Here is a 26,648-nt window from a genome sequence, read left to right as displayed (position 1 = left end):
ATCCACATACTTACTTCTCTCTGGTAATCACCCACGGACTCCCTAAGGGAAGGGAAGACTAGCATACATACTCAATAGTTATGCGGCAACAAATAAAACACTTGCTCATTATATATTTAAGGGATCTTGATGAAGGTGCTGGAGGTGAGAGGATTACAAGAGGAGAGAGGGGAAAGGGAGAAACCAGAGTTATGAGAAAAAAGGGGCTCTGAAAGGAGTAGGTGAGAAAATGATATGGGGACACCTCTGCCAAGATGAGCCCTGAGCTAGAGGTGGGTGGGAAAGAAGTATTCTTGAGGGCTCATGGGTCTTTCTCACCTTTGTCAAAGGCTGTAACCTGAAAAGTCTACCCTGGGCCGAGGCCAGGGGAGCAATGAGAACAGGAAAGAAGAAAAAAAGATGGAGCCCCCAAATGAAAAAGAGAAGGAGAGGAACAACAGAGTTGACAATATGGCCATGCATTGCCTGGCCAATGGGCAATTCCAGGGGGAGGAGTCCACCTGTCAGGGAATAGAAAAAGACAGTTATTGGAATTAAGATCTGTATATTTAACCATAAGCAAAACTCTCCCGGTTAGTGGGAACACTGGGACTCCAGCCCAATCCTTTATTTATAAATATCACATTTACCATGAATTGAATAATGAATTTTTAAATTATGAGTATTTTTCTTGGAGGAAGAGTCCAGTTGTATAAAGTCGTCAATTTATCAAAATATTCAACATATCTATTCTGTAAAACAACAGAAGCCTTGATTTAAGTGGGGGTGAAAAGTCTAAAGTCAGCATTCTTCATTCCCTCCTTTTCTCTTTCCTTCCCACTGTCCCTTCCTCTCTCCCCCACCCTTTCTTTCTTTCTTTTTGCAAATAACTCCTAGAAGGGAGTAGGAAATTAAGGATACATTTATGGGGTGCCACTGCATAGCTCAGCATTTTAATGTATGCTGCCCCATGCTGTGGGTAAGTGACATGAAAAGAACCAGTTTTTGCTTAAGGGCTGCCTATATTGAGAGGGCACCTGATTAGAGCCAAGAACAAACACAGCTGCAATATTATTAATATGAGGTATAAACTTCACTGCGACTGAGTCAGAGAAAGGTTTGTGATTTGCTATAGAATAGCATTCCAGTCATGGGAGAAGCGTATATGTGAAGACTGCAGAGAAAGCCTTCCATAGTCTGTAGTAGATTTTATGTCATTCTTCTCTGTTCCTGAAGGATATAGTTTTTTTCACTTTCCACTTTCCAATTCTGCTTTTGCAAGAAAGCCCTGGAATTCTCTTAGTTTCATCATTCCCCCCTGACAAGTTGCTCACAAGGATTTCCTTGGACTTTTCTTCAAGGAGTTGTAGAGTTCTGATACTGAATCAATTGGACAGCACTAATACGATTAAGTGTCATACTTTCCACTAGAAATGTAACTGGCATTGAAAATGAAACTTTAAAAGTTAGGGGTTTTTTTCTTTTAGAGATAAGCAACTTCCCCAAATTTTCTCCTGCTGAGTCCATAGCCCAAACCCTCTTCTCAGCCCAAAAGAAGTTATGGAATATGCAGATGCCGGCCCCATTTCCACAAGAAAGAGGAGGATGAGCTGAAGATGGCTGGAAGTGAAGCAAGTGTGAAGATCTGCACTGTCTCTCTCATGCTCCCCATCCTCTCTGTTCTTTACTAAAAAAGATCCTTGTGTTGTAGACAGCTAAGTTAGGCAAAATATTATAGGCAATCAGACAGGCTAGACCCTCAAGAGAGTCAGGACAAAGGTAAAAACACATTACAACTGTGGCTGGAGGGCATCTGTTGGAGGCCAGGCCTCAAGATAAAGACAAAATGACCAGGCCTAAAATAAGTGGTAACACCTGGTCTGATGACGTCTAGCTAGACATCAGTCACCTCAGTGGGTGACCAAGACCCTCTGACTTATCTCTTCCTAAAAAGTTCTTTGTTCCCTCCATGTATACTTGCTACATGACTTGCTCCCCATTGGATCAATGTAAACCTAAGTGACTATACTTATAATCTTATTGGTGGACCATAGCAGTAACCCACATTTTACCCATGTGGTTGTGCTCTAGAAAACTTCCCCTGAGAAGTGGGGTCCCCTTCTCCCTCTCAGGAGCTGTATCTTACCCCTCAATAAATATTTCCTACTCTTCCGTTGTTCCTTAGAATTCATTCTTCTATTTTGGGGAACAGGAACTCAGCATGTCAGACATCTAGCAGGTTGGGAGTTATAATATTTCCCCTATATCATTTATAAATCCTATATCATTTCCTATATCACTTGCACCCCTATAAATGGCAAGATGGTGATTTGAGGCAAATAGGCCCTACATCTCCTCAGAGGTAGCTTTGAATGAATCCTTTCTCCTTTTTAATCAAATATATAGCTTTCTTTGATTTGGTCAGCAGCAAGCAGATGAATCTGAGTGTACGAGCATAAGTGGCCAGTGACAGAAAGAACCATTAAAAAAAAGGCTCTTGCAAGGTCTTACTCAGGGATAGACGCAATGTGGTCAGTATAAAAAACTACAATGTAGGGGCAGAATGTGGCTGTATCTAAGAATTAACACCCAGCAGAGGGCACTCTGTTCTGGGGTCTTACCAACACCACTGTTAAACCTGCAGCCGAGTCCTTGAGTTGCTTCTGACCCCAGTGAATCAGAAGAGATAATGGTTATAACGTACAGTATGCTAGTTCTGAATTAAAGTTTGGGAAATTGCATGTTTGCAGAAGAAATGGGGAAGGAAAGATGCATGGGAAGAGTTGTTGAAGTAGATATATTTAACATCCTTTTAACATCCTTCTGGCTTCTGTTACCAGATGCTCCACCTTCTACCAAAGGATGTAACCCACTAGGGCCCTCCAGCTGCTTTTGCTGTCACACTTCCTTCTTGTGAAGCTTAAAACAAGCACTTGTATCAGAAGTCAATAGAAACACTCACTACAAGCAAAGAAGATATAGGGTGGTGGATACCAAGACATTTTTGAATGCAAATGGTAGAAAGGTTGGTAAGTTATGAGCTTTCCCTTTAAAGGGAATATAAAAATTACTACTTGAAACAACTAGAAAACAATGTGAAATGACAGTCTCTAAAGAAGCACAAAAGTCTGTAAGAACTGACAAAGCAAGAGACTATTTCAGGCTGGGAAGGAAAGGGCACTCAATTGGCATGAAAAGTGTTGACCGGCCAGGGAAACAGCAAAATGTCTAAAATGCATTAGAATGTGGAGTGTGTAAATGAACATTGTGGGAGAAAGCCTTATATTAGAGGACCAGGTTTAAACATTTAGTTTGTTGCCATTGACTGCAAGGAGCCACTATGGATTTTGTCCATGGAAATGGCATGATTAGAGCTGGACTTTGGTAAGTTCATATATTACTTTTAGCCGACGGTAGGTATCCTCTCACCCCATTTTCTGGGACCACCAGAAAGCTATTTTTCTTCTTACTTCCAATAAACATTCTCCTAACATCCTCCTTTTTGTCTGTGATTTCATTCTTTGACTTAGTGCTCAGATTGTATGGTGACAGCTGTTTCATAAGGTTTTATTTTTTTGTCTTTATGCTAGATGCCATTCTGAGATACTTGTGAGATGATCTGATGACTGGGATCTCTTTATAATAAGTTTAGGGAAAGAAAAAGTGGAAAGTGGTGGTGATCAGGGGGCTGAGGAGCCTGGAGAGGGAATGGAAGAAACATGGTTGGTTATGGGCTGATATTGCTGAAGTGGCATAGTGACTATAAAGAGATTTATTATATGATTCACTTGACTTTTGTATATGTTTGAAAATTCCCATAATAAAATGTTTTTAAAAGGAAGAAATAGGGTAATGGCATATATTTCACATGGGTGTTACAAGTATTAAATGAGATATATGTAAAAGTACAACAGTGTCTGCTATATAATAGGATTTTTGAAAAACATTTCCCTTTTCATTGTTTTTCAGAATATAGCCTCTCTCTCTCTTTCTCCTCTTGAGAGGAGTCATGCAGAATTAGTCTTTGTGATATTCTTCTGCAAAGGTTAAATTGGCTATTGCCTTTATAGGGTTTGTGAAAGACTTAATTCCTCTTTACAGGAAAATCAAAGGCTGGTGACTTTGGGGGAGTTTGGAACTTTAAGTATTAGACTTATTACTCAGGAGGGAAATCACTTTTTTTTTTGTCTTTTGATACAGGGTCTCACTATGTAGCTCAGGCTGTCCTTGAACTCACTGGCCTCGAATTCTCAGAGACCCTCCTGCCTCAGCCACCCAAGTACTGGGATTATAGGTATCCTCTACCACATCCAGCTGAAAATCATCTCTTGAACAATAACAAATATAAATGGAAATATATATTTTATACAAATATAAAATGGAAAGTCAACTGCTCTGGGAGAGCACAATGCTACTCAAGCAGAGACAGGTCTTAAGATATGATTCTTAAGCCCTGTAAGGGATCAAGGCCTACTGCAGGGTGCCTTAGTGCAGCTGCTGATCACCAAAGAATTTTTAAAAAACCAAATAACAGGTGCCAGTCCTACGCATTCCTCTAAAAAAACTCCCTCTTTTATAAAGAAAACTTACCTGAGAGGGAGTTTCTATTCCTTGAAACTTAGTGCTACTGGTTTTATCTGTTGGTCGCTCCCCAAAATAAGTGCTCTCCTATGGAAAAGGGAATAATACACGGTGGTTCCAATGCACTCTTCCCTCTCCTACATTATGCATTGTTAAAATTTATAGGGCACATTATTTCTTTTAGCCAGCAACATTTGGGTAGAAGCTACCCAAAATAACAAATAAAGCCACATAAAAATTTCCCTAGTTCAAAATTCATAAAGGCATGGAATTTTAGAGCTGGAAAGCCTTACAAATTATTTGGTCCAACCTCTCTTCCTACCTTCCATTTTATAGACTAGAAGACTGAGTTCAAAAGAAATCACACGAGCTGTTATGGATACAGTGCAGCCATTTAGAAATAGCACAGTACTGCGGTTCAAGTACCTGCTATCAGTCTAGAGCTCTGGATCAATGGCTTTTAAACATTTTAGTTTTAGCTGGGGATTTAGCTCAGTGGTTCTGGCACCTGCCTTGCAAGCGTAAGGTCCCAAGTTCGATCCTCAGTACCAAAAAAAAAGTTTTAGTTTTAAAGCAACAATCCATATTAATAAACCTGTCACTAACACACACACAGAATACTTCTCCTTTGATACTATTTTGCTCTTTTCCTTTTTATTTAAAAATGCTAATCACAATCCAGTAATTCAATTTTATAACTCACTGATGATAATATAAGCTTTGAAAACCACTACACTAGAATGTCACTTTTTCTTTTACCTCCTTTCCCTTTTTCTTTTTCTCTCCCCTGCCCCACCCCTCTCTCCTCCCCCTCATGTCCTGCATTGACCCTACTGACCTAGCCGAAGGACCACAGACACTGTGTTATGGGGGTGGGCTATGCGGAATAAGGATAGATAGAACATCCATTTTCAAAACCCGTGTATCTCAAATTAGGAATCAGAAAAGCACAAGGTGGTAGGATTAGAGAGCTGGGTGTGGTGCAGAACCCTCAGCTTCTTTTCTCTAAACTACAGTCCAAAAGATAAGAATTGTTGGGGTTATATTCTGTAAATAGTAACTGCTCAGCAAGATTGTGGCAGTAAGACAACTGAGAACCCTGCTTGAAGAGATAGAAACAGCTTACCTTGTTTCCAAAGAAATATCTAGAGGTGACAGGTCCCCTGTATATGGACTATGCAGAAATAACTATACACATGAGAGACTACATTCTGAGCTGGAAAATGAGTTGACTTAACAATTCTAAGGATGGTCCAGGCCCTTTGGAGAACTTATCCAATTAATCTGGATATTCTTTTTTTTTTTCCTTAAAGACAGGGTAACACTATATATTCCAAGCTGGCCTTGAACTCATTATGTAGCCCAGGCTGGACTTGAACACATGCCGATCCTCCTGTCTCAATCTCCCAAGTTCTGGGCTTATAGGCATCCACCACCACACCTGGCTATTTGATATTTTTGTGAAGAAAGAAATTATATTACTTTCTTGGGGAAGTGAGTGAAGCATCTTATTGAGGTTCTTTGCATTTGTATTACTCATCTCACCCTAATCCTGCCTCTTCTAGGTCCTGCCTTTATTTAAAATGCTGGTAATCTATATATCATAGAGTTTTTGGCATTAATTTTTATTTTTAAAACTAGTGGTTTAAAATGTTATCTATGTTAGTTAATGAGATTTTTGGCATTCCAGTTAAACAGGAAGTATCAAAACCAGGCTTCCTAAAATCTACCTCTCCAATTTCACTTAAGGATTATGACTCGAAGAATAATCTTTTTAAAAAATTAATTTTAGTGGTACACTTTTGACATGCACAATGATAAAATTCATCATAGGGAATGTGTACCTGTACATAATATATCAATTCTTTTTTTCCTATTTTCCTCCCTCCCCTTCAATCCTTCCCCTCCCTCTTTACAAAACTTTGTTTTTATTGTTTTCCTTCTATTCTTTCGCGGTTTTTAAAAATCCCTTATTCCCTCCTTTTCCTTCCCTTCGCCATCCTCTTTCCCTTGTTCGCCTTTCCATTTGAACATTTTCTTTCTGTTTCCCAATGTCTGTCATCCATTTTGGTCCTTATTTACCCTCAAAGAATAGTCTTAATATTCTACCAGTGTTATTTAGGAAACAGCAAATTCAGTCAATAAGATAGAGCATACAGTAACATCTGGCATACCTTTGCAGTTAAAAACAATCTACAGGTAATAAGGCAGGCACAAACCGTAGTTCCAGTTCTTCTTAGAAAAGAAAAGAAGTTAGTTCAAGAAACCATTGTTCACTGTAGAGCTGTGTAAAAATACACTCAGAAATATTCAGAGTGCATTTTATATTGATTTTCTTTCACCCTGAATGCATTTTTAATTCAGAATTAGCCAGAGTGTTTTCTTCTGGAATTCATTATCCTAACTGTGGGCGTGGTTCATGTGCTCATGCATATTTTTCCTCAATCACTAATGATAAGCAGTGCAGTAAAGGAAAATGTAATCAGCTCTCCTCTAGGACTCCAAAGCTAAAGCTCTACTTCTTAAGAACCAATTATACACTCTACTTTTGTAACTGACACAAATAAAATACCTATAAAAGACAAAACATGATCAGAACCCAAAACACCATCTATCACGAGCAATACCTCTTATTCCATCCATTTTACCTAATAGTTTTAATTGTATGAAAAGTTTCCAAACATAATGAATACAAAGAGAACAGTATAATGAGCCCCCATGGGCCTGTTCTGCAGATTCTATTATTATCAGCATTTTACTATACTTCTTTAATTTCTCTTTTCCCTTCCTTGCCTTCTTCCTTCTGTTTTTCTTTCTGCTACAGGATTTTAAAGCAAATCTCTGACTTCATGCATCATGTCACTTCATTTTCAAAGTCTTTTGTTTTTATTCTAATTTATACTTTTGTTCTGTCTACAAAAATTGCACTTTGAAAAAAATATGTTGCTTTTTTAAAAAATGTAACAATTTGTAGCTTTTGACCTAGGCAGAACACACTGATCTTAATCATGTAATTCCCAACTTACCTTTTAACCTGGGACACTAAATTTTGTTCTTTAAAAAATTTTAATGAAACATTAAACTGATTTTGCAACTAACAATTGAATAACACTATTCTAATCTGGGTACTTCTAAAGAGAAGTTTATACCATTTCCTGCTATGATTAAAAATAAAAGCTTCTTGGGCCAGGAATTTAGCTCAGTGGTTTCACCACCTGCTGCACAAGGACCCGACTTCGATCCCCAGTACCAAAATAAATAAAAGCTTCTTGTTCCAAGAGGGTACCAAGTATTAGACTCTTGCCTCTTATATACAACAACTTTTAAAATTTCAATTGTGGAAGACATCTCTGGGTCTCTGTAACTGATTTTTTTTCATTTGAAAGAAACTTGGAAATTTCCTTTAACAGTTATACCTTGAGCAGAATCCTGTCCTCTCATTCAGCAAAGCAGTAAAGCAAGGAGTCATAAAAATGCTATATACCGGTGCATGGTTTAGATACTTTACTGTAACTCAGACATAAGTATACTTTAATTCATTAAAATTCTAATATTGAACAAAGAGTTTAACTTTTTAAATATGAGTTCTGTCTTGGAAAAGCCAGGCTCACTGTATGAAGGCCAGTATATCATCTATAATCTCTCATTACAGATTCTTTACAGAAAGCTAGGTGTAGACTCTTTCTAGAATTTTCTACTACAATTTTTCTCTCAGTATTTTTAGTGGTCCTGCTTGCATTTGGTTCAGCCATGATTTTGGTTGTTGCCTTTCAACTTCATTAAGTAGTCCTGAAACATTCAACTTAGTCTTCACAAAATTAAAATTCTTTCTCCTTTAACATTTACAGATTTACATAATATTTGACATAATTGTCATAATTAGAAATGGCATGGGGCCGGGAATTTAGCCCAGTGGTTTTGCCGCCTGCCTCGCAAGCGCAAAGTCCCAAGTTCTATCTCCGGTACCGAAAAAAAGAAAGAAAGAAATGTAAACTATTTAACTTCCTGACTTTTTTTTTATAATCCTGGGCCCTTAACTTTTTGACTTTAAAAATTAAGGAAAAGTAGGAAAGTTCATTAACTTAACAAAAAGAATATGTACCTACCAGGTACACCATTTTAATGCCATGATGTCAATAGCATTCCCTTTAAAGGTAAGAATTAAACAAAAGTGCCCACTATTCACTGCATCCATTAACTTTCTACTTCAGGGTGTAGGTAGTATTACAAAAGAAGAAAAACAAAAGAGGTGGGATTAAAATAGAAGAAACAAACTTTCATTATTTTCAGACTAGAAAAATTCCAGATAAATCTATAGCGTAACTCCTAAAACTAATGAGAGAATTTAGAAAGAATGCAGGCTATTAGGTCAACATAAAAAAAACAAACACTTCAGCTAAACCAAGAATGTGGTTTGATATCTTTGGAGTAATTATAAAAAGATTTGTGGGGAGGGGAGAGTGGTTCAGTGGTAGAGTGTTTGCCTAGCATGCACAAGGTCCTGCATTCCATCCCCAGTACTGCAATAAATATGTATACAAATAACTAAATAAATTTTTGAAGCTGATGATAGCGGTTAAAAAGGAAAGAATTATAAAAATTCAATCAAGACTCCAACATGGTTAATTAGAGACGCACATCAGAGACCCTCATACAAGAGACACCAGATAATGCAAGTATTCTGAAACAAGGAAGATAAACAGATCCAGATATAGAAAATTAAGCTGGAAGACTAATTCTCCAGCTTGATTCAAATACCTAGGCTGTGGAAAAAGGGAATTAGGGTCACCACTGGTCCACAGTTCCCCCACAACCTCTAGCCAATGAACATGCCATCTTTGGAGCAGCTCTAACAGCATGAAGGAAGACAATACTACTATAGATGTCAGACTTCTGAGACAGGCCCCCTACAAACTCTCCTTCCCACCTGGAAGAAGAAACCCAAGCTGGGAGCTAACTGCAGGTAGGGGCCTAGGGAAACTGCAAATTGCAACCATAGAAAGGGACAGCAGCCCCCAAACAGGCAATGCCTCCCCACCCCATCACCTCCTCAAACACCAAGGAACACTGTCCCTGAAGCAACCTACCCCCTGCCCACTGCTCAGCATGGAAAAGAAAAGCTGCCCCCACCTCTGCCCTAGCCAGAGAGAGGCTAAATACTACAAACTGTGGGCATCACTGAGCTTGCTGGTAGGGACATGTGGATTGCATCCCTGGAAACCTAGGGGTGTGCAGGGGAGGGTGGGGTATTCAATGGAGCCAGACTAGAGTGCTTTAACTTGAATGGTAGCATTCATGGCCACACGAGATAACCCTTAACAGAACTGTGCTTAGTGGATCTAAATAAAACTACAAATTAACAGGTTCCAACAACCTCACAGCTTCTCTCAGTCTCATATAATACTTCCTTCCCTCTGCATCCTTTCTTCTGCCTCCACAAATCTTCTATCAAACCCCTTAAAACTAACCTTTTACTTCAGCCATAAAAATACCTCCAACAGGTCTGACACCTTATTTTTCACTGACATTTCTCTTATCTCCCTCTCCTCTTAATGATTTATCCCATTTCTTTCCCTCTTTCTCTTTCTTTCCCCCATCCCTCCACAAGCCAGACTGAATGCTACTAGTAATATATGGCACCATGTAAACCAAATAAGCAAAAATAATCGAAACAAGGATAACTCCCAGCCTACTAGATATCTGAAATGCCAGTTTGTGTTCTCTAAAATTAAGAGTTCTAGGAAGAATAGAGGTTAAGAGTTAAGGAAAATTTACTGAGGGAAAGACAGCTTCTGCCTGAGAGGGATGGGAGAGGAGACATTGAGAGTGGGTTGCCGGTCCACTTCTCTTCTCAAAGGTGTTTTATGGGGCAAAGCCACGAGGTAAGGCAGGTACAAAGTGGAACAAAACTAAGATCCAGTGGAAAATCACAAGGTGGGCATGAGCTGGGCCAAAACCATGATCAACCAATGAGATTATAAGTACAGTCACCCAGGTAATATTGATTAAATGGAGATCAGATGGAGAATCTGGTCATATAGCTTCCCTGGGGGAAGTATGTGGGTGTAGTAGCTTTTCTCTTTTTAATGTTAACCCTCAGTAAATGTGTCTTGTTTTCTATGCTGAGAGTCCAGCCCTGCCCAACTGTCTTAAATATTTTTTAACTTAGCTGTCTGCTAAGTATTAGCAGTATAGTAGAGTCTGTAAGGTGCATTGACAAAAGGACAACATTGTCAAATTTTGATGTATAGTTGGATCTGTGGATGCTGTTATAACCAGTAAAAGTTCTCTTACACCACAGTGACTAGGTCTAATCCAATTAAACTAAATAGGTTGAAGTGGTGGATAATATCTCTCGACAAATAAAGCCAAGATCACATCACTGGAAAACAGAACCTAACTAAAAAGACATCTTCATACCAACAACAAAGACTCTTCACTTTGATGGACCCCAACTCTTAGCACACATACAAAAAATAGGAACATAAAGAAACAAGGCAACAATATGCCTACAGAGACTCCTAACGGTTTCAAAACAGATCCAAGAGGCATTGATGGAGAGGAAATCAAACACTGAATAGCTGAGCTGTGCAAAATGATCAGTGAGGAAGCAAAGAAGCTGGGCAAACTCAAAGATGACATAGCCAGATTGTGGAACTGACAAACTGACCAATGTGGTTAAAGATGAGTCAAATAAAAAAAATCAAAGGAGCTAATCAAAAGAATTCAGAACATGAATGACAAATTTACCAAAGAAACAGGTCCATGAAAAGATATGAAACATAAATCTTGGAGAAAAATAATTTTTCTGAATACAGGTACTTCTCATTTAATGACCTGTTTGTTATTATTATAATTATAATTATAATTATTATTTTGAGACAGGGTCTCTCTACATTGTCCAAGCTGGACTTGAACTTATTATGTAGGTCAGGCTGGCTCAAACTCAGGGCGATCTTCCTGCCTCAGTCTTCCAAGAGCTGGGATTACAGGCCTGCAGCACCACACCCAGAATGATCTACCAATTTAGTGACTGTTCATGCTAGCACTGTTCAGACTTACAACCCTCTGCTTGGATTTATGATCTGCTTTTTTTTGGTATAGTTCTATAATCTGTTTTATAGTCCTCTCCTCCCTTGCCTCTTCGTTCTCCTCTTTTTTGGGGGGGGGTATGGTATTGTTTATACAGTACTCTAATTTTTTTTTCAATTTTTTTTTTTTTGGTACCAGGGATCAAACTTGGGTCCTTGTGCCTGCACAGCAGGCAGCAAAACCACTGAGCTAAATCCTAAATCCTCGGTCCACAGTACTCTAATTTTTGCTGATTGTATTGCACAATAGCTTTATGTTCTGTTATACATTACAGTACTGCATGGAAGAGTTAAACAAATGAAAGAAAAGTCATCAAGTTGGAGTTTCCTTTGATCATTTCTTTGTTCTAAATATTGTAATGTAAATACAGTACTATATACAATTCCTCATTTAGCAAATTCATCTAGTGACCTAGTCTGTACATGAACAATAGAAGTGACCAACATGAGAACAAAATCACTGAGGGCAGGCATAAGGAAATATACTCAGAGATACTTTAAAAACAATAGGAGAGCAAGGAAAATTGATCCAACCACTACTAGATGATGCTGACAAGACTAACCATAGACTAATTATAGAGAAAAATTAGAGGGCTTCATGCACAGAATAAAAAGACCAATGTACAGAAATCATAGAAAAATCCAAGTACATGCAGAGAACTCAACATACAACTAAAAGACACATATAAAACTCCACACAGAGTAGCGCGGAACACGCCGAATCAGGCCACTTGCAGACAGGCAGGTCTGCGCACGCCCTACAGAGGTCCCGAGTCACGACTCGCCAAATCAGCCTATGCCCCGGCAACAATCCCCCGGACCCCCCCACCCCCGCTCCTCTGTACAGGCACCTGGTTCCACACTACAAAGACTCAGAGGACACCAGAACACCAGACCACAGTACTGAGTCCCTCTGTTGCCAGCCCAGAGGTAGGGGCTTCTGAGCCACCATCCCACTGCTCCTGGTCCAGAGGAAGGGGCTTCTGGGACTCCATCCCACTGTTCCTGGACCAGAGGAAGGGGCTTCCGGGCCATCCCTCCCGCTGGTCCCAGCCCACAGGAAAGGGCTTTTGGGTCACCACCCCTACCGCTGCTCCCGGCCCCTGCCTCACCTATCCCAGCTCAGAGGAGGTAATCCAGGAAGGCGCCAACAGCCCCCCCCAGTCGAAATGAGAAAACACATAAATGTCTCAAAACCAGACTTCCAGATCACCTACAGCAACCCCAACGGGAAATGAGATGGAACACTCTGATAACCACCTGGACCCACTGAACTGGCAACAAAAGGGGATCGGGAAAAAATGAAATCAGAAATAATTTCTCAGATAACAGGAGAAATTGTGCCCCTAGTGCAAGACATGATTAATAAATCTAGAGAGGAGCTCAGGAACATGATGGAATCCCAACATAGGAAACAAATGGAATCCATAAAACAGATGCAAATAGATTTTCAGGACATGAAAAACACTGAAAGTCTACACAGCAGAATGAGCCAATGTGAGGACAGAATTTCAGATATAGAAGATAAGATTTATCTGACCAGGAAAAGAAAAATTGCTTCAAAATTACAAGGGAACATGAGAAATCAATCCAGCAGCTGCTAGATGATGCAAAGAAGAATAACATAAGACTGAATGGAGTCAAGGAAGAAGCAGGAGAGAGTGGAGATGACATAAAAAGTTTCTTCAAAGAAATAATGGCAGAAAACTCCCCAAGCAGGGGAAAAGAGCTTGACATACAGATAAGTGAGGCATATAGGACTCCAAATAGCCTTGATCAAAAAAAACTACATATAGGCTTATAATTGTTTAGATTCCAGAAACAACAGAAGAACAAAGTTCTACGAGCAGTTAAAGAAAAGAAACAAATCACATAAAAAGGAAAGCCCATCAGAATCACAGCAGACTTCTCAACACAAACCATCAAGGCAAGAAGAGCTTGGAGTGACATATTCCAAGCCCTAAAAGAAAACACCCTCCAACCCAGATTAATGTACCCTGCAAAACTATCTTTCAAAACGGATGGAGAAATAAAATACTTTCATGACAAAGAACACCTTAGGAACTTCGTGAATGCCAAACCAGCATTCCAAAGAATTTACACAATTTGCTAGGAACAGACATTGAGGATCACAACCCCAGGAAGCAAAGCAGAATGAACCCATCTAGCATGACAAGAAATTAAATGTAAATGGGGAGAACCCAACAAAAAGAAAAAGTCATGGCAATGATAAGTCAGTACGTTTCAGTTGTAACCATCAATGTTAATGGTCTCAATTCACCAATCAAAAGAAATAGACTGGCAGAATGGGTCAAGAAGCAAAATCCAACAATATGCTGCATACAAGAAACACACTTAATTCAAAAGGAATCTCATAGACTGAAAGTTAAAGGGTGGAAAAAAAATACTCCATGCAACAGGAACCCGAAAAAAAGCAGGAATAGTTATCCTCTTTGCAGATCAAGTAGATTTCAAACCAATACTGATGAAGAGAGATGAAGAAGGACACTACATCCTTGTAAAGGGAAGAATCCAAGAGGAAGAGATGACAATCAGAAATATCTATGCACCAAACACTAGTGCGCCCAACTATATAAAACAAATACCGACATGAAAAGTCATACATGCACTAATACTATTGTACTGGGGGACCTCAACACCCCACTGTCACACATAGATCAACTAGACAATAAATAAGTCATGAAATAGTAGAACTCAATCGAACTCTTGAACAAATGAACTTAACAGATATTTACAGTCTTCCACCCCACAAAATCAGAATACACATTCCTTTCAGCTGTACAAGGGTCGTTCTCCAAAATAGACCACATACTTGCTCATAGGACATGTTTAACTAAGTGCAAAGCAATCGAAGTTATTCCCTGTATATTATCAGACCATAGTGCTATGAAATTGGAGATCCATTGCAAAAGCAACCACAAGAATTACATAAACAAATGGAAACTGAATAGCACACTTGTGAATAGCCAACGGGTCACAGAGGAAATTAAAGAAGAAATCAGACAGTTCCTTCAATTAAATGACAACACAATTGGAATCTATTGGACACAATGAAAGCAGTCTTATGAGGGAAATTCATAGCAGTGAATACTGAGGAAAACAGAAACGAGGCCAGTTAAACAATCTGATGTTGAACCTCAAGTTTCTAGAAAAAGAGCAGGACAAAGCCAAAGCTCATACAAAGGAGGAAATTATAAAGATCAGAACAGAAATCCATGCAATGGAGACTAACAGAAAGATGCAAAGAAATCAGTGAAGCAAAGAGTTGATTCCTCAAAAGAATAATCAAAATCAACAAACCCTTAGCCAAGCTTATCAGAAAAAGGAAAGAAAAGGCCCAAATCCATGCAACTAGCACTGAAAAGGATGAAATTAAAATGGACCCAGAAGAAATCCAGAGGATCATCAATACCTACTTACAGAACTTATACATCAATAAGGTGGAAAGCACAGAGGAAATGGATAAATTCATAGATACGTATTAATTACCGAAGTTGAAGGAAGAAGAGCTAAAAATTCTAAACAACCCAGTATCAACCAATGAAATTGAAAATGTAATTAAAATCTTACCAACTAAGAAAAGCCCAGGTCCTGATGGATTCACTGCCGAATTCCACAAGATATTGAGAGAGGAACTACTGCCACTACTGTTTAAACTCTTCAATGAAATTGAAAGGGAAACAGTACTCCCGAATTCATGCCTGGAAGCACCACCTTGATCCCCAAGGCAGAGAAAGACCCAACCGAAAAAGAGAACTATAGGTCAATCTCACTAATGAACATAGATACAAAAATTCTTAATAAGATAATGGCAAATAAAATGCAGAAGATCAAGAAGATCATACACCCTGAATAAGCGGGATTCATCCCGCGGATGCAGGGATGGTTCAACATACAAAAATCAATGTAATACACTATATCAATAGAGCCAAGGACGAAAACCATATGATCATCTCAAGAGATAAAGAAATAGCATTTTAAACAATCCACCACGCATTTGTGATAAAAACCCTACAAAAAATTGGAACAGACGGCGTCTTCCTCAATCAGATAAAACCATCTATGAAAAACCAACAGCCGATATCATACTAAATGGTCAAAAACCAATATCCTTCACACGAAAATCAGGAACAACACAATGATGTGCACTATCACCACTCCTGTTCACCATAATTTTGGAAACAGCCACAGCAATTAGAAAAGTGAAAGAAATAAAAGGAATGAAGATAGGAAATGAAGTCAAATTGTTATTATTTGCAGATGACATGATGCTCTATATAGAAGACTCCAAGAACTCCACCAAAAGTCTTCTGGACTTAAATTCAGTACAGTAGCTGGATACAAGGTCAACAGACAAAAATCAATAGCTTTCCTCTACATGAACAACAGACTCACTGAGAGAGAAATAAGGCAAATAATTCCTTTCACAATAGCATCCAAAAGACTGAAACACCTAGGAATCAACCTAACGAAAGAAATCAAAGACCTCGTCTCTGAAAACTATGGCACTCTGAAAAGAAAGATTGATGACATCAGAAAATGGAAAGACATCTCCTGCTCCTGGGTAGGAAGTATCAACATAGTGAAAAATGGTCATTCTTCCAAATCTGCTATAGATTCAATGTAATCCCAATTGAAATCCCAGCAGCATACTTAGACCTTGAGAAAACAATCCAAAAATTCATTTGATGGGCCAGGGATTTAGCTCAGTGTCATCACACCTGCCTCGGAAGCAAAAGGTCCTGAGTTTGAGCCCCAGTACCAAATAAACAAAAAAGAAGTTCATTTGGAACAAAAAGACCTAAAATAGCAAAAGCAATTGTAGGCAGCAGAGGCATGGCAGGGGGTATCAAACCTCCAACTTGAAAGTATCCTACAAAGTTACTGTGGTTAAAAACAGCATGGTACTGGCAAAGAAACAGACCTGAGGACCAGTGGAACAGATTAGAAGATACAGAAGCAACTCAAGACACACTCAGCCACCTCATCTTCAACAAAGGAGCCAAACACTCTCACTGGAAGAAAGATAGCCTCTTTAATAAATGGTGCTGGAAAAATTGTGTTTCAACTTGCCAAAGATTAAAACTAGACCTATATCCGCCACCATGCACTAAACTAAAATCAAAATGCATTAAAGATCTAAATATTAAAAGAGAAACACTGACCCAGCTGGAACAGAGGTTAGGTAGAACTCTTGAAGACACTGGGGTAGGAAAAGATATTATGAACAAAAACCTCATTTGCCCGTGAACTAGCATAAACAATAACTGAGATCTTGTCTTATTAAAAAGCTTCTGTACTGCAAGAGAAACCACAGTGTGAAAAGACCCACAATCTGTGAAAAAAAATTTCACCTGCTGTTTCTCAAAGGTCTACTATCTAGAATCTATAACTTTTAAAAATCAGACTTCCCAAATTTAAAGACGCAATCCAAAAATGGGCATCTGAAATGAACAGACTTTTCTCAGATAAGGAAGTAGAAATAGCAAATAAACATATGAAAAACTTTTCAACATCCCTGGTCATTCACGTGATGCCACTGAAAATGCTGAGATTCCACTTCTATAAAGAATGGCTGCTACCATGAAAACAACCAATAACAAATGCTGGTGGGGCTGTGGGGAAAGAGGAACCGTGCTCCACTGCTGGTGAGACTGTAGACTGGTACAACCACTGTCGAAATCGTTATGGAGATACCCCAAAGAACTAGGACTGGAAGTCCCATTTGACCCCGCTATTGCACTGCTGGGGATCTTCCCCAAAGAATTAAAAGAATCATACCAAAGTCCTATATGTGCACCCATATTCATAGCAGCACAATTTGTAATAGCTAAAACTTGGAAGCAGCGCGATTGTCCATCAACTAGAGACTGGATTAAAAAAAAATAATGTGGGGTTTTTTAAATATAAAATGGAGTACTAGGGGCTGGGGATATAGCTCAGTTGTTCTGCTGCCTGCCTCGCAAGCCCAAGGGCCCAACTTTGATCCAGGGTAACAAAATCAAACAAATAAATAAAATGAAGTACTACTCAGCCATAAAAAATGAGAAATTAGAGACATTTATAGCTAAATGGGTGCAAATTGAGGCCATGTTCCTAAGTAAAATAAATACACACGTGTAAATACCAAGTAGTTTCTCTAGAGTGAGAAACTGAATGTGTAAATAAGGACTAAAAGGTATAATAATATGAAATCGGAAAAGGTGCAAAGGGGAAGGGAAGTGTGAGGGGTAGGGGAAAGGAAAGAAGGGAATGGAATTAATATGAGTAAATGAAAAACTGAAAAAATATTTGTAAATAGGGAAGATGGAGGGGTTGAAGGGAGGGCAGGGGAATGGGGTAAAAACAAGAACCAAGAAAGGTTATGTAAAGGTGCAGATTTCCAATGATGAATGTAATTATATTGTATATCTAAACAGCACCAATAAAATTATTTTTTAAAAAAGCAATACGTACTGACGGGTAAGGATGAAGAATGATAAATCCCTTCTACACTGCTTGCTTGAAAGTAAATTACTATAGTCACTACAGAAATCAGTGTGGAGTTCTTTTAAAAACTAAACATAGAGCTACCATTTGGTCCAGTGATACTATTTCTTGATATTTAACCAGAGCAACTGAAGCCAGCATACTATAGGGAGACGTGTATACCCATGTTTATTGCATCATGATTCACAATAGTCAAGATATTGAACAGGACTATATGCCCATCAACAGATGAGTGGAAAAAGAAAACGTGGTACGTAAACAAAATGGGGTATTGGTCTGTCACAGCAAGAACAAAATTCTATCATTTGCAAAAAACTGGAAAGATCTATCATGTTGAGTGAAATAAGCCAAATTCTAAAAGACAAATATCCCATATTCTCCTTGACATGTGGAATTTTAAAAAGATGAGAAGGTAGAAAGGAGACTGTTAGACTAGAGGGAAGGAATAAAGGTGTGTGGGTAGGGCTGTGTAATAGGGAGGATGGATATAAGTAATAAATATATTCATCAACCCTCCCAGTATAAAACTAAGGAGGATGGTGGGCCAAAAGAGGTAATGCAAAATGAAAATGATTGAAGTATGCTATCTGCATGTACAAATCTGCCAAAATAAAACTTCTAATTCTGTATAACTAATAAAAAAATAGAAAAGGTGAAAACTGAAAAATTTTTACACTGAAAACTACCAGAATTTCTAACAAATTAAGTCTCTAAATAAATGTACAGATATTCTGTTTTCAAAAAAATGGAAAATTACTTGTTAATTGAAAAAGAAAAAAAGAATAGCCTTAAATTAAAAAGTGCTCTGACATTCTGAAATTGTATGCCATTTTATTTTGATATAAACAGGCAAATAAAAATGAAGAAACCCAAATAGTAAATAAGGGAAAATACATTCAACTTCCTTAGCTCTTTTTCCCCTACTTTTCTCCCTTATTCTCTCCCTTTCTCCTTCTCTCACTTTATTTCTTTTCTTCCTTCCCTTGCTTCAGTCTCCAAGCTATTTTCCAATGTTAACAACAATTAATACTGATTAATAGCACTGCGTATCTTGTTCTTATACTTCAATATATTTTGTCAATTTCTTCCTTTCTTTTTGCTTGCAGTACTGGGGATTGAATCCAGTATTTCACACATGTTAGGCAAGTGCTGTATCACTGAGTTATATCCCAGCTCTATCTTTTCAATTTCTTAGAAAAAAAAACAAACATTATTACCTTTGCCTCCCTTACAGTGAACTGCAACAATGTTTTCCTTATCTTAACCCATCCATTCCTCTACTTCCTTGGAGAACAATAACATCTCCCTGATTCCAAATATAAGATTTTTAGTTGAATTAAAATATTTCCAAAAAATCAAGCCCAGTGTATTTAGCCCTTTTCTGATAGACAAGGTAGCATAAAACTTACTTTAGAGTGGGGACATTGTGATCATCAATCTTAATTCGATGGACCCTATAATGGAAGTGCTTAGGATCATAAGCTCTTTCACCTAAAAGAAATAGTAGATATATCTCTCTGCCTAAAAGCATAGCAAATGATGAAATCATAAATGAGTTAGAAATTCCATATCCATTTTCAAAAGAAGCTTTCTGAGTTGAAATCTGCTCTAAAACAATCATGAGTCTCAAAACCATAAGGAGACAGTGGTTTGTCAGGTAATCTGAACTCAATTTTGTTTGATAGGCATCACATTTAAATTTCTAGCTGTCTACTCATATCACTATAAGATAGTTAGAAACCATGGAGCAGAGGCAAATATAGCTGGCCAAAATTATTGCCTCTGAAAACATCTACTTGATATACACACTCAACAGACAAGAGTGGTAAACTGGGGTATAATCTGTTTTCTACAGAGTTTGTTGATGCCACTGTTTTTTTTTACATCAAGTGCCCTGCTGTCATCACAACCCACTCCTGGCAGTTTAGGGAGCACGTTTGTTGACTTGTCCTCAACACAGTGTTGCACAGAAACCAGAAATTTCCTATACTTAATTCCATTGGAGCACATCTTCCTTAAATGGTTCACTTCCACCCCTTTCCCCCTTTGGTCCTACCATTCCTGCCTCGCTCATAGATAACTTTGTGCTGGTGAGCTAACTTTTCCTACCAAACAGAACCAGCATAAGATGTGGGTTTTTGATCTAACTCCCTACTACTAAGTACTTATGATTAAATGAAATGTAAAAGCAGAATCATCTTATTACTGTGATAATCTGTTTTCTATATCTATAGGGGAAAAATGAGTTATGTACTTATTGCACAGATTATAGACTTGATAATGGTCTGAGTGCTTGGTATCTAGGAACCAGACAACTTCCTAAAAAGGACAGACATATGTGTTACATATCCAACATGACCCAGGTGTAATTTAGGAGTTACTAAGAGTAACCTAAAAGTTATTACTTTTTATTCACTTGTCTTTCACTGGCACCTTGTAGGGAGGATTCAAGAAATATGAATGCGAGTATGTTGGTTCCAAATCATATGTAACTGATAGTTTTCAAGTAGACCACAAAGTGGGTTTGGCTATTCAGACTAGCCATACTATAAATGTACATTGTTTAAAGCTACCAGAGGGCTGGGGATTTAGCTCAGTGGTGCCACCGCCTGACTTGCAATCACGAGGTCCCTAGTTCGATCCCCAGTAACAAAAAAAAAGCTAACAGCAAAGGAAATTAGCTGGTTAGCTAGCTAAATTTCTTCCAGATCATTAATTCACAGATGTAAGATATGGTTAGTACTTGAATCTAGTTCTGAATAAATGACTTTTGTACAATTATGAATATTATAATCTACCTAGGTACTATACAAATAAATGTATAAAATAATTATGTATAGTATCAATGATATACAAAGATAAATTATATCACATTTTAGATAAATGATGGCAATATGGAAACCTGCCAACTAATTGCTATTATCACCACCAAATCTACAAAAATAAAATTGGCTCTACTTAGGTAAGCTGTAATTAACTCAATAATTATCAGTTTTATCTACTGAAAAACAATATTACACAGTAAGCAAGGGGTGATTGTTATGGCTTTTGTCTAAATGTCTCCCCAAAGCCTCATGCAGTCATAGATGGGGTTTTTTCAGAGGTGACTGGATCTAGAGTATGTGACACTAGGATTGATTCATGGTGCAATGCTAGGATCAAGGGCATTAGGATTAAGGGTGTGAGTGCTAACTTCCCTAAGTAGTCTGGATAAGATTAAAGGGGCAGAAAGATGCTGTTAAAGTTCCTTGTTGCTTTGATTCCTTCTGTCTTCCATGAACTGTTTCTCCTCTGCGATGCCATCCTGCCTTGGAGCCAGCCAATTCTGGACTCTGCAAACGGTGAACTAAATAAACCTTCCTACATTTAACTTTGGGTTTTGGGTAGTCTCAGCAATAAGAAAAGTAACTTAGTGATTTACCCATAAAGATAAATTCTGGCAATTTTGAGAAATGAATTAAATATTATTGAACATGGTTTTTTTGACAGTGTTATATTTGTTATATGTGGATCAATGCAAAAGACAGTAAGTGCTCTAAATTCAACTTTTTTTCAAAAAAACCCCACCCAACAGAATGTAGCGCATTATTAAATGACACATGATTGCTCTTACATATAAGTATGCATACCTACAGATGTATAATTACATTTTGTTTGGGGAAAGTACTAGGGATTGAGCCTAGGGCCTTCACAATGAGCTATATTCCCAACCTTTTTATATTTTAACTTTATTTAGGGACAGACCCTTGCTAAGTTGCCGAACTAGGACTTAAGCTTGAAAACCTCCAACCTCTTGCTAGGATTACAGGTATAATACTCCATGCCTGGCTATATAATTATGTTTTTATTGAGACATAACAGCTACTGTAAATTGCACTAACTTACATATGCTCATAGATACTTCTTAACTGATGACTGAGTTGAAATTTCACAGTAAACACTGTATGTTTGAAATTTTTTATCCACAGAGCTTAAAGCAGTATCAATCCATTATAATTTAGATCTCAATCTAAGAAAATACATTTTAGTTATAGCATTTCCTTCTCCCTCAAAGATATAAAATATGGCCACAATGCATTATGTTTCCTCCCATAGAGAGATGGAATCTATTTTCTTCTTCTTGAATCCAGACCAGCTTTGAAATCTATTTTGTCTAATAGAATGAGGTAGATATACATTTACTAGTTTGAAGCCTGATTTAAGGGGCTTTGCATTCTTTTCTTTGCGTTTCCGGGACCCTTACCAGGTGCCCACTATGTGAACAAGGCTGACCAGTCTGCTTGGAGGAGAGACGCTATACAGAGCTGCTTACTTGAGCCATTTAAGACTAACCGGACTTCATATGACCCAGTAACTACCCATAAGATGCATGAGTGAGTCCAGGTGAGAAAACAAATCCTGTTTCTGATCATCAAAACCAATGTGTTAAGGCTAAAGTCAAAAACCACAGTAACATGAGATAAATTGGTTTTTGTTTAAAAACCAGCAAGTTTTGGAGTGGTTTATAAATAACAAAAGCCAAATGACATCAATCCATCATGATTTTTTTTTTTAACCTCGAAAGAGTAAGCTATTAGAATATTGCCATCTCAGGGTCAATATTAAGCTTATGATTCTACAGTCTGCATTCACTGAGGAGTATTTGTTACATGGATATCCTTACCTTTTTGTTGTTGTTCTTTGAGACAGAGTCGCACTATATAGTCCAGACTGGCCTTGAACTCACAGCGATCCTCCTGCCTCAGCTTCCCAAGTGCTGGGATGACAGGCATGTGCCACCACATCTGACTTGAATATCCTTACCTTAATTGGATTCCTGTACAAAGACCGCCTCCCAGAAGATGGAAATGACATGGCAATAATACGATCTAGAAGTCAAAGTTATCGTTTTTTTAACCAGACTCTTTTTTCATAGAAAAGAACTTTCAAGATAGAGGTTGGCAGAAACAAGTTAATTCTCAGGATAATCAAGCTAATATATTAAATCATCCAATATAGTGACCATTAAACTGGTATACTTCTAAGATTCAATTGGTTCTAGTCATATACCACAAATTTGTGTTGGTCTTAGTTTAGAGCTTCTCATTAGTTAAATTTTATTCAATACCTTGACTACCAAAGAAAAGCTAAGAAATCTGCTCCAGTGATCGATGGGTATTCCCAGAGCCCTTCCTAGCTCTTCTGACTCCAAAAACTTTAGATCTACAGAGCAGTAACCTCATTGGGGTTTTAGGAAAAGAAGCCTCTCTAGGATGCTTGGGACCCAGGATAACTACCAGAACACAATAAATTCTAAATCAAATTATAATGGAGTCAGCTGAAAATCAATCCCATTTCTTGAGTGCAATCAAGTAGCTTTGATTTGAAATGATATGAGATTTTTCAATGCCAGATCTAAACTACAAATATGTCACACACCCACAGTGGCAGATATCTTTATGGATACTTTGAAATAAGATGGCCTAGCCAAGGAAAAACCAAAAGAAAATATTATTCACTAGTAAAGTGAAATTATTCACAAGTGAAATGAACATAGGCAAATTAACAGTTATGTTTCACAAACCAGTAACATAAGTGAGGTCTAGGTCAAATCCATCCTTTAGGTATCATCTTTTGTTTTCTGAAACCTGGGGATTTAAAACAATCATTGATTTGTAAAACATATATCAACATGTGGATAAGGACCACGATATTACAAGACTATCCTTACAGTATTTCCCAAAACAAAAAGCAAATATGTTTTGCCACTTACCAGCCTTCTAGTCAGCTTTTCAAGCTGTCTTTTTTGATAAGCCAGATGAAAAACTCTCATCAGAATGAGAAGTCGTAAAAGTCGAAATAAAACTGTCAATCTAAATAAATTTAAGAGGCCCATTTTGCTTCAGAAACAGAAGATTGTGTCAATATGGATTGTTTAACAGATCTTGTTCTCTCCCTCTCCTTCTCCTTCCCTCTCACCTTCTCTCTCTCTCTCCCCTCTCTCCTTCCCTCCCTCTCTCGCTCCCCCTCTCCCTCCCTGCACCCAACAGTCCTAGAGGCCTGAGCCCAGGGTTTCGTGTATGCTAAACATTGGACTCCTGAGTTGTATCTGCAGCCCCGGGTCAAGTTTAGAGCAGTGGTTCTTAGCCAGAGGCAATTTTGTATCACCTCCATCCTGCCACCCACATTTAGTGGGGTCCTGACTTGAAGCCTTGGGTAGTTACTTTAAAACCTAGTTATTTGACCAATGAATAAGCCTAGAAAGTGCCCCCCACTCCCTCTACATATGAATGCAAATTCATTGTTCTTTTCCTTGTTGCTACAGGAGAGAAGAGGGAAGGCGAGGGGAGGGGAGAGATCACTCACTGGTGGTTTGCTTTCCTAATCCTTAACAGTTCAAACTTTGCCTCAGCTGTCTTCATTTTCATCACAACTACACACAACTACTCTTCTTCTAACTGTTCGTGTCACTTCTTGGTTTTCTGTTCCATTTGCTATTTTTTTCAAGAATTGTGATTGGAGTCACTCAAATTTTGCATACATCAATACTCTGTTAGATATAGGAAACCTTCAGATAGAACATTGAAAGGAATTTGTGGCTGAAGCGCAAGTGGGAATTTAGGAAGAATTTCAGAATGTAATGGCATTAAATTTAGTACAAGAAGCCAAGTCTCCGATTTCTTCTTTGGGTGCTCCATGTTTTTTATTCAACTAAAGATACTTAGAGTCTACAGTGTTCACCTGTCACTATCTTTTTGTTTCAAAGTATATGGAAATTTACTTAAACATTTCTGGTTTGAAACACATCACAGAATAGTTTAAATGATTATACAAAATTAAAGCCATGGATGGCTGAGATTTTAGCTCAGTGGTTCCGCCGTCTGCCTCACAAGCGCAAGGTCCCGAGTTTGATCCCCAGTACCATAAAAACAAAAAACTAAAGCCATGGAAAATGCAAAAAAAATTGAAAGAAAGGAAGAACTTTTCATACCTGGGGATAGCACCAATAAACATCGAGTCATGAAAAAAGTAAATGATGTTAACCAGCAGAATTACCCCAGTAATGATTGCATTTAAGATGTTGAGTAAATCAGAAAAATAATGCTGTTTCCTGTAATATAAAATTAAAAATATGTTTATCCTCACAAAAAAAGAAATAGTATTTTAAGGGTACAAGTTGATTTATATTCATTAAAAATTATATTTTAACAGATAATTTTAAATAGACTAGAACAAGAGAAAATATAGTATTAATGGAATGTTTTCAAGCAATAAATTTACATTATGTGTATATATGTTAAGAAGCATCATTATGACAATTTAAGCTTAGTAAGAGATAAAAGCAAACCACTGAACAAGAGGCAAATATTGCTTCTTTCATGGGATAAGTGGGATGTTGGGTGGTACAATGGGCAATGGAATCTGAATATGTCACTGCCCTGGAGCAACTGGGACTGTGAGGCATGTACAAGAGATTATGAGAAGGAAAGAGGCCCACTATTTTGAACTCATAGTCTGGCTGTGCAACCATTCTGGAATCCCAATGGGCTGCTGTGCCCTCCCCAGAGCAAGGGCAGGCTTCCATTCACCTCTGCTTTCTTTCACTTACTCTTAGACATGCGCACTGGAGCTCCAGAGAAAGCTTCTGGAGACAGACTCTTACAGGGTCTTCGTAATCTGTTTGGGGGCAACTGTCCTTAGCTCAAAGGAAGATAAAAAGTCATCAGGAATGCAGATAAACTGCCTTTTGAAATGTTCTGGAACAGTGAGGCTAGGGAACTTAGTCCCTCCCACAGCAATCCAGTGTCAAGGTTCAGTTCAGCCACTCACCTTCTCAGAAAGCCAGGAAGCAGAGAAAAAACTGCTATTCTACTACCAAGTCTCACTGATGGGTTGTTAGCTCAGATCTCCTCCCCATCATAACAAAAGTTTTTATTTTAACTGATACAGGGATTATTCATGATACATTTAATATTCTATCAAATATTACTTGTGATTCAACTTTTTTGGGAAATTTCAACTCAAAGAATTTTTGTATCTTACATACATATTTATCTTATTAATTAATGTACTTACAGACACATCAGGTGCCTGATCTCTTTTTCTAAAAATCCCTTCAAAGTTTACTGAAAGCACCATCTAAAATACATTCTTGAACAATGAAATACCAGTTGCAGCAGTAACACTATTAAAGCCCAATTTATGAAAAGCTGAATTTGCGTTGTTTCTCAGTGGACAATGCTTGTAAGGAGTTTTATTTTGATAAAGAGGGATACTTTTCATTGGGTTGATCTGCAAATCATTTTGGGATGCTTTTTATGACAGTATAAAATAGCTTTATGCCAAAAAGTAAAGCTTACCTTTCTACATATACCCGAAGAACATCCATGAGAAAAAATAAATAACTAAAGAAATTGAATGATATTCCAAAGGACTATAATCTTTGATTTTAGTGACAAATAGTTCTGTAATGAAGAGAGACAAGTCCGCAAAGATCAGCAAAATTCC

General features: G+C 38.0%; 1 protein-coding gene across 1 annotated transcript; it reads right to left on the bottom strand.

Moving 5' to 3' along the window:
• Nucleotides 1-629: 629 nt before the first annotated feature.
• Tpte (transmembrane phosphatase with tensin homology) lies at nucleotides 630-26,648 on the bottom strand (the record flags this gene model as incomplete). The annotated part of the gene is given in 12 exon segments (XM_087197477.1): nucleotides 630-731; nucleotides 4,570-4,647; nucleotides 6,735-6,792; nucleotides 16,394-16,397; nucleotides 19,379-19,467; nucleotides 19,571-19,652; nucleotides 20,420-20,480; nucleotides 22,965-23,029; nucleotides 23,725-23,788; nucleotides 23,914-24,013; nucleotides 25,132-25,251; nucleotides 26,501-26,648. Coding segments are annotated over 12 exon segments (852 nt in total), but the record flags the coding sequence as incomplete, so codon positions are not given.

Source organism: Heterocephalus glaber, unplaced genomic scaffold (assembly GCF_053883595.1).
Source record: "Heterocephalus glaber isolate CG9 unplaced genomic scaffold, H.glaber_assembly_v1.0 deba00001667, whole genome shotgun sequence".
NCBI classification, from domain to species: domain Eukaryota; kingdom Metazoa; phylum Chordata; class Mammalia; order Rodentia; family Bathyergidae; genus Heterocephalus; species Heterocephalus glaber.
Note: the sequence above shows the minus strand (reverse complement) of the source record. Positions and strands in the feature narration are given on the sequence as shown.